General features: G+C 37.0%; 1 protein-coding gene across 7 annotated transcripts; it reads right to left on the minus strand.

The window, feature by feature from the left end:
• Positions 1-380: 380 nt before the first annotated feature.
• LOC130435459 (sodium- and chloride-dependent GABA transporter 2-like) lies at positions 381-7,691 on the minus strand. 7 transcript variants are annotated; one of them, XM_056766121.1, is made up of 14 exons: positions 7,317-7,691; positions 6,646-6,780; positions 5,108-5,248; positions 4,932-5,016; positions 4,511-4,625; positions 4,235-4,369; positions 4,026-4,129; positions 3,206-3,330; positions 2,993-3,105; positions 1,731-1,868; positions 1,352-1,454; positions 1,099-1,199; positions 792-962; positions 381-604 (listed from the first exon to the last, which is right to left on the minus strand). In XM_056766121.1, exons 5-14 carry the CDS (start codon positions 4,604-4,606, stop codon positions 482-484), a joined length of 1,209 nt encoding a protein of 402 aa, XP_056622099.1. In that variant the 5' UTR covers positions 4,607-4,625; positions 4,932-5,016; positions 5,108-5,248; positions 6,646-6,780; positions 7,317-7,691; the 3' UTR covers positions 381-481. The 7 variants fall into 7 exon arrangements, with proteins under 7 accessions (XP_056622099.1, XP_056622095.1, XP_056622097.1 ...); XM_056766117.1 differs by having other exon boundaries at positions 4,511-5,016; XM_056766119.1 differs by having other exon boundaries at positions 4,932-5,248.
• Between the last annotated feature and the right edge of the window lie 1,648 nt (positions 7,692-9,339).

A 9,339-nucleotide genomic window follows, 5' to 3' on the forward strand; every position in this document is an offset into this window, starting at 1 on the left:
ACCGGCCTCGACTCACTTTCTTGCCCCGCCTACTTCACTACACATAGAATAATGTTGTTTTTGTCTAAATGGTTTTATGAAGAATCTTTAACATTTGAAGAACCTTTCTGTTTCACAAATTGTACCAAAAATGTCCCAATCGTTCTGAGAGATAGTTTAAGTTAGCAACCTCTTTTACTCTTGGAGTATCACCGGAGGGCAGATGAATATAAATGTGAAAACATAAAATGTTTGGTACCGCCAAGGTGCGCTAGATATTTTAAATTTAACTATATAGATTTCTTTAGATCAAGGCTCACTAGTTATCACAATGTGTCTCACCAGATTGCTCTGTTATGTATATATTGACGCAAGGCTTAATGACGACAAGGACATTATTTATTAAGAGCATTTATTTATAGCAATTATTTAAAGTGCTTACATTGTCTTTTATTGTTTTTGTCAAGATTTAATAAAACCTAAGTCTTTCATATTTCTTGTGTTAGTTTTCCTCAGTGCTGACTAAGACTTTCATCACTGCAGTACAAGATGTTTCCTCTATTTTAGTCCGTTGCTTACAGGTGAGAGGGAGTTTTGAATCTGGATTACACAGGAGATGCCAACGCTGTCAAAACAGAGGAAAACTGTTAACCTTGTAAGAGTTTAATAGAACTCAGCTTTAAACGCATTTGAAGTTGATTTACTGCATTAGTCATGTGATTTAGACGTGCCAAAACAGTAATTCAACACAATTCTACCTTGATGATGTAGACTTATATAAGCAAAAGGGAATGACATGTTTTTATTGTTACCTCTCTCAGGCTCCCTTTTCCAGTCAACAGGTGAACCAGTGCCCATCCTGGCACCAGCAGAATGGAGGACAGGGCCAGTAACCAACCTAACGCATACGCCCAGTCTGGGTACACATACCAGCGGTTAAACGTCAGGGGCTTGTACTGCAACAGAGAACAGACAAGAGACACCTGCAATAGAAGAATAAAAGAAATTCTGACAATGTGTAAAAAAAAACAGGGCATGTAAATAATAGATATTGGTTGAAATTTTGACCAACATTAATATGTGAAACATTAACAAATAAAAATTTAGATTTACACACACCAGAGACACAAGAGGAGTCAGGTACTTCCAGCACAGTTTAAATATGAAGTTGGGTCGTGTCTTTGTCATGTCTTCAATGATGTCAAACATTCTCTCATCACCTGTGGTATGAGAATTTCTGTCTTTTAGCTGGTTTGTTTGTTTTATTTAAAGAAAACATTTGCCTTGTGCACACTATTGGTCAGTTTAAATGTCTCAGACACATGATGAGTAAATGGAAAATCATTATTTCTATATCTTGTCTGTAACTCACCAAAGACCCAGCCCATGGCCAGAGACTCAAACACAGCGATGAAAAGAAGACTTGCTCCACTGTAACCAAAGTAGTCAAACAACTGGAAAACATACACCCCCCCCTGCATTTCACATACAACATTACAGTTAGGTTTTGTGCTGCTTAAAGGCATACTTTGAGATCAAATTAAAATTCTGTCAAAATTATTCACCCTGAAGTTGTATTATACACCCTTGGACTATTATATATTATTAAATATTTTTTTATTCAACTGAAGAAAGGCGGTAATATGGAGTTCAATTATGAGAGAATATACATTGTGACACCCTATGTGAATTTTTTTTAATTTGTTCATTTCATTTCTTACACATACGCACGCACGCACACACATTCTTACCTCTGTGACCATGATAAGTTGGCTTAAGAAGCAACCAAGACAGAAGAAGAGAAGAAATATTTCTCGACGTCCAGTTTTGCGCAGCACCGTTGGGAACTGGTCAGTCACTGATGTCATAAAAACCTCCATTGCAACAAACTGCAGTTTAAACCCAGTACAGTTATTAGAACTGTGACACCATAGTGCGCTTATACCCCAATGAGGCTCATTTCTTGTATTTTTAAATTAACAATTATATATATTGGAAATTATTGCTCTATTATTAGGTAACAGTAATTGGTTTTATTTTCTCGAGCAGGTGTTGTGTTAGTTGCTTTCAAATTCTTTTCAAATTGAATAAAAAAAGCACTAAGCACTTTGTTTGAAACTGTTCACTAATGATGGTGCATAATGCTGAAAATAGCCACAAGAAGGTTAAACTACAGTTAAAAACTACAGCCATTAATAGATGAACATAGTCTGCAACAACTCTCATAGGCTGTGGCATTAAGGCAAGTTGACAATGCATTTTGGATACAAGTATTGCTGCTGTTGGTGTTAAATTCTGAACTTCATGAGTATGTGACGAGGCGAATCAAAAGTTCAAGATCAGTGCATTCACACGTTTCTGCTCATCACAATTGCACAGTTGCCATTCATAGCACACCCAGTTTTTCAGAGTGATGAACTTTGTTCAAAGAGGACATGCATGGTATGTGGAAAATATTGCGTCTATTTACTTTATCGTGTATACACATTGCATTATATCTAAAACAATCGATAATAATCATTAAGCCATGTCATATGACTCCTTTAAGTTTCACAGGGGAAAAAATTGTAATAGCCAAAAAATACATTGTATGGGTCAAAATAATAGATTTGATTTATTCCAAAAATCTTTAGGATATCAAGTAAATATCATGTTCCATGAAGATATACTGTTCATTTCTTACTGTTAATATATAACAACTTTTTTTGTGAGTGGATGCAGCAAAATCGCTAACAAAAATGCCCGTAATCATGCCTACAAACTATGTTCGCTGCATGCTGCCTGCTGCCTGCTCTCTATCTTGTCTAATATACAAATCCTGCCCTCTAAATTTGTTCTTTATCACCAATAGGAGTTAAATCTTGTAACAGCAGCAGCCATTACAAAAATACTCAAATCAGCCCTTCTGGCAGTGACAACCATACCACATTTAACATCACTGTGGGACCTTTGCTGTTTTCATTGGCTAAGGCCCATGTATGTACAGTACATATTTATGTGAAATTGAACTCACCTGTGTGTCTAGACCCAGCACAATAATCATAATGAAAAAACACACAGCCCACATCTGAGGAAGAGGCATCATAGCAACTGCCTGTGGATAAGCTATGAACGCTAGACCTGGACCTGAAACAGACAGATATATGAGGTTCAGTAGTTAATACCCTAAATCATTGCTTTAGTTAGTAAATCCCATAACCCGACTCATCCTGTTTTGTTGCAGTACCTGATTCTGCCACCTCCTCAATGGGGGCACCCTGTTCATGGGCCATGAAGCCCAGGACTGAGAACACAGCAAAACCAGCCACTAAACTGGTACCACTATTTAGAAGACAAAGCCATAAACAGTCCCTAAAAGGGAAAACATGGATTACTGTATATAAACACACACATACATGTTTACTTTCTTAACTAAACAGGGTCATTTCACTGACTTCTATACATATATTTGCTCCCAAAATATAGTTTAGACACACACACAAAGACAAGAACTATCTGGCATCTTCTACCTTTGCACAGATTATTTACATTTATTAATTTAATCAATAATAATAATAATTAATAATTTTATCCAAAAATCAAGAATGTGTTCATTCACAAACTTCATTCAAAAAAGAGTTAATCATATAGATACTGTGGATTTAATTTAAATTTAGAGTTACATACAGATCACATAGTGTTTGGATAAAAGTTTCCTACAACGATATGTATACCGGTAAGAAAATAGGGCCAAACATAGAACCCTGATGTACCCCAGTGAGTACCTTTTAACTGAACCCAAGGAAATCATCCGTGAGGTAGGTCTCAAATCTAGTACTACACTCTTAAAAATAAAGGTGCTTAAAAGTTTCTTCAAAGTGATGTCATAAAATAACCTTTGACTGAATGGTTCTTTGTGGAACCAAAAATGGTTATTCTAAGAACCATCTTTTTTTTACCTTTTTATAATCTGAAGAACCTTTGAGCAGAAACATTTAGACTTTTGTCCCTTGTTTGTTACTTCAGTTGTTAGCCCATTCACTTGTTTCATTAGCAGCAATACTAACCTGTAACAGTTGTTGTTGTATTTATTGTAGCTGCCTAGTACAGTAAGACAAGCCGTACACAAACCATAAGAAAAAAAGATCTGAGATCCTGCCTCCATCCAAACCTGAACCCACAAAACATGGGAATAAGAACTCCGGAAGGGACCCAAAATACATTAATTTGTTTTTTCTGCATGGATTTTAATTCTGGAGTCATTTGCCGTCAGTACCTGTGGGTCAGCGAGACGGGATGGTTCAGGGTACAGGTAAAACATGATGCCCTGTAGGGCCCCTGGAAGAGTCAACCCACGAATCAGCAACACCAGTAACATCACATAAGGAAATGTGGCTGTGAAATATACCACCTACAGACAATCACAATCAGACTTCTATATTATATTATATACCGTATAAGGAAGTCCATGTAGAAGACAACTATTTTTATCAAACCCTAAAATGTGCAATTTCTAAAAGAGACAGTATTCTCCAGCTGTAATTTTACACACCTTGCCTGTAGATTTGATACCTTTCCAGGCGCAGAAATAACATACAATCCACATTGCAATGAGACACAGTAGAATTTCCCAGTTGATGTTACCCATCTGCTCAATACCTGTTTACCTGTATTTGTGTGTGAAGGGTGTGATTTGTTAAAGGAGTTCTCATTTTCATTGATCTTTTGACATGTAAGCCAAAGGTCAGTACAACAAAATAGGAAGTTATAAAAACTATTACTTTTATTGTAAAATTTTGCTTTTGACTTGCTTCACATTGGTTGGTCAGTAAAGAAAATATTATTTTCAAACAATTAATCTTTATAAGAGGTTTACATGCAGGTAGGTTCAATGGACAGTAAATACTTTAGTATTTAAGACAGCAGATGTCCATGGAAAGTCTACAAACAAACAAATAAATGTGTTTATTTACTCCCAGAACTCAGTAGTTGAAGAGGTTGAATTCATTCTTGCTGTGCGGTTGATTAGATTCTTTGCAGCAAGATTTACACAGTTATCTAACACAAGGACAGAGTAACAGAGTTACGTTATCAGATGATGATGATTATGATTTTTCATTTGAGTTTCTTTATTTATTTCACTTATTACCTGTGTTCCAGGTATTGTCACAGCTGGCCCATGGAAGCTGAGAGCTGAAGGAGAAGAAGAGGTAGAAAAGCGCCCAAGCCAGAATGATGATGTAATACATGCAACTGTATAACACTAACAGCTGTCCTGCATAGCCAATACCTTACAGAAGAAAACACATATTTAACTATAGAAAAAATCTACAAAAGTGTGATTGTTCAATACTCACTGACTCATAACAAATGCATTCCTGCTTTTTTCGGTTTTACTCTGATTACTGAATCTTTATTAAGAACTAACAAAATCAAGCGTAACATTAGTTTTGGCAGGTCATGTGAGTCTATCTTGCGTCAGCTTTTCACATCAGGTGCAACTAATCAATGTTAACCAATAGTCATACAACACACACTTGACTGCGTCCAGCTCTCCTGTTTTTGCCAAGTGGTTGATATCCTAAGGGCAACAGCACGTTGACCCTGGGACCACATTTAAATAAGAATAAGATTTTAGAAATAAGTTTACAGTTTATTTAAAATGTAATCTTACAATCAGTATTAGGTGCTTCTAGACCATTGTTTTCTTATCATTTCCCTCCGATTTTAAGGGAAAGTTATGGTTAGGGTTGGGGTTTTGTGTGGGTTTAGGTTTTATTAATAAAAATGTTATTCTTAGGTCAACAAAATATGTTGTCCTGAGGACATCAACAACTTGGCAGAGTCAGGCCGAGCGACTGCGTCCTATTTAAGTTGCCTTTCTTTGTTCCTTACCAGCTGCTTCATCGCATTCAATTTAATCCTGTTACGCATCATGAACTGTTCTGGTTCCCCAGGTGGGGGGACATGTATTGCTGTGCTCCCGCTCCCGCAAGGCTGCATGGACAGGCGGAGAGTTTACTGTGGTAAGGAAGGCGTGACGAGAGCCGTGAGGCGGAGGAAATCGGGAGCATAAGAGGACGAGCGACGGGACTGCTGACAAGAGAGGACCGGGCCCGGACATGTGTTAAGTTTATATTTATGTTCTTGGGGCCGGCAGTCGACCGTGAGGTGGCTGCCTGTCTTATACTTCCGTGTTATTGTTTTTTTATCTTTATTAAAGTGGTTTGTTAAATGTTCCCCGATTCCCGCCTCCTTCCTTCCTTTTTTTGAACCTTTTAACATTTACCCAGATCAGTTCATTTCGCCAACCTTAAATATATGCTGTTGTGCAAGACATTATTATACTCTGCATGTCTCTAAAAAGAGGCAGAATAATAAACACATTTCTCGAATGACAGCTATTTTAAAGTATGCAGACTATATCCTCCTAATATGCAGACTATATCGTCATAATACACATATCTTTGCTACCTGTTGTCAGGACATCATTTTCTTGAGGTCTCAGAGTAATTAGTCACACGATCTTTAAAATTCAGACATGCCAGCATGTAACAGATATGTGACAGATTAACATTTTGGTTAATATGCAATTTATTTTACTGATACATTTACCAGAACTGTGATCTCATTGATGATCTAAAATCTTTAAAAATAAAACTGTAAATAATTAATTCAAACTTTTACCTTCAGCCAGAGGACAGAGGCGATGTCAACATGTAATTCCACCTTCCCGTGTGTACTGTCCCATTGCTGTCTCTAGCAGGAAAAGAGGAACCCCACAGGTTACTACGAACACCAGGTATGGAATCAGGAAGGCACCTGAAGAATACACCAGTGCAATAATACAAAATACTAACCCTCCTATTATCCTGAAATTTCAATAGGTGGTGTCATATTTGACCCGAAATATAGTAATTTCATCTATAATAAGAAAAAAGTTTTTTTCCTAACATTGGATAAAACATAATACCATATTTACTATATGTTTTATCCTATATTGAATTGCTGCATTTACAATGATAAAACTAGCCTGAAATGTATTTCCTGAAAGATCCAGTGCACTTTTACGTCAGTTTTTTATTCAGTCAAAAGAGTATTCACCGATTTACCCCAGACATTAACAACTGGGGCAAAATGTGTAAAGGAATTTCGAGGACTCTAAATGCACAAGATGTACATGTTTAGGAATTATTCTAAATAACTCTACAAATGTCAGAAATAATCAAGGTTTTTTTTATCAAATATAATCAGATTATCAGAAGTAGCTGAGGGGTCAATTTTACATCCAAAGATAATAGGAGGACTAGACAATATAAAATCAAGATAGAATAAAACATGAGGATATGATCTCCTACCTCCTCCATTCTTGTAGCAGAGGTATGGAAACCTCCACACGTTACCCAGACCAATTACAATTCCTGCAACAGCCAGAAGAAACTCTGCTTTACTCCCCCAGTACCCTCTCTCCTCGATCCGTCCTTCTTCTTTGCTCATAACTTTAAAGCTTTTCCAGCAGTTCTGTCAGGTCCTATAGTCCAGAGCGCTGTAATTCCACAGCAGTGAGCAATTCAATAATGAATGAAGCAGTAAATGTCTCTAAATACGTCAAGCTGCTGTAATGGAAAATGATTGGGTAGGCACAAATAGGCCAAATCAGTGTAATGAAGAACTGAATTTGCATAATTATTTAATCTATCGATAATAATCAACCTGTTCTAACCAGCCTGCTCTCCTTTTGTGTGGTACTTTATAATCTTTTGATTTCTGAGATTTCATGTTAAACTGGTGTGGTGAATAGCATCTTTTGTTGCAGGGAAGATAGTGTGAAGGGGAGTAAATAACTGAGTGTGTAACATTTCTGTATCTTCTCACTACAGAGCTTTGTGTATGTGGCCTTGACCTTCTTGATGGAATAAAACACCGATGATAATACATGTTATCTTATATCTGTACAGAGTTACCTATTTCCTACCAGATCAGGTCGAATTTAGTTTATATTAAAATTGGGCAATTAATAGTTATTTTGTATTTCTTCTACTTCCAAATAATCCTACCAACAGTCGTCTCCTTCTCACCAAGCTTACTTATGTCTGTAAATCATTTCAGGTTTGTGCAGGTCTACAATCTTGTCCATGATATCTTTTGACAGCTATTTGTTCTTGACCATATCCTTTGACAGCTATTTGGTCTTGACCATCGTGGTGGAGAGATTGAAATGGAAGATACAGATTCTGTTGGCAGAGGAATCTTTTAAATACATAACAAGCTGATTTGGAGTGTTTACTTAAAGTGACAGGTCTAATTTGGAATCTATATAGGCACATAAACCAATCTGTGGAGCCAGAATTCATGCTGGTTGGTAGGGGATCAAATACCTATTTCACTGACTGAAATTAATATAAATTTATAAAGCAAATTTTTTTCCAGATTTTTTGTGGATATTCTGACTCTATCACAGAGCCTTAATTTTTTTATAAGCAGGCAAACTTACAAAATCAATAGGGGATCAAATTATTTCCCCAACTTGATGTAAGGTGTGGTAATTGTGTCTCTTTTCTGTTCTGTTCTGTTTGTGTTTTTGTTGTTCCTTTAGTAAACTCAGTGTGTTAACAGCAGGTGTCATCACTACTCAACTCAACTCAACTTTATTTATATAGCGCTTTTTACAATTTTCATTGTTACAAAGCAGCTGTACATGAGACACATTGAAAACAAGTATGAATTCTAAAGCAGCCCCCCGGCCAGGCAGATAGTGCAAAACAATATGCAAACGGTGGTGAGGAACCCAAAACTCCCGTCGAGAAAAAAAAACTCAGGGGAACCCAGGCCCAACCAGGGGATTCCAGTTCCCCTCTGGCAAAAGCTGTTGCCTCTGCACAAGCTCAACAGTGCTTGCACAACAAGGCTTAATAAAAATATAAAATTTAAGGATTTAAGATTATCATTAACAATCTAATAGCATTTGAAATGTTGTAGGAAAAACAAAGTTGTCGCGTCCTTTATCCAGCTCTATCCTCTTAGCTCTTGTCAGGTCACCGCTTCCCATTCTCAGCTCTGCCATCAGGTCTGGGCATGAACTGCATCCTGCGGTAACCTTGGAACAAAGAGACAAGACTGGCTGAGAGTAGAGTACTGTTCTGCACTCTTTGATGCAACAAATACATCATTTGTTGTTGGATGTGTTCCTGGTTGATCTAAATAATGCAGCCTAAATTCTCTGAGGATTAATATTATGGAGGTGTAGTCTATGCAAGATTAAAAAGATGAGTCTTTAGTCTAGATTTAAACTGACAGAGTGTGTCTGCTTCCCGGACCGTGCAGGGAAGAATATTCCAAAGTTTATGCGCTAGATATGAAAAAGATCTACCACCTGCACTT

Source organism: Triplophysa dalaica, chromosome 14 (genome assembly GCF_015846415.1).
Source record: "Triplophysa dalaica isolate WHDGS20190420 chromosome 14, ASM1584641v1, whole genome shotgun sequence".
Taxonomy (NCBI): Eukaryota; Metazoa; Chordata; class Actinopteri; order Cypriniformes; family Nemacheilidae; genus Triplophysa; species Triplophysa dalaica.

Bases quoted from the DNA above. Each gene is read 5' to 3' on its own strand.
- LOC130435459 (XM_056766118.1), bottom strand. From the start codon at position 4,606: ATGGGTAACATCAACTGGGAAATTCTACTGTGTCTCATTGCAATGTGG. The intron at 4,370-4,510 runs GTGTGTAAAATT...GATTGTCTGTAG, and splicing joins GTATCAAATCTACAGGCAAG to GTGGTATATTTCACAGCCAC. The intron at 3,331-4,025 runs GTTAGTATTGCT...TTTCCCTTTTAG, and splicing joins TACAACAACAACTGTTACAG to GGACTGTTTATGGCTTTGTC.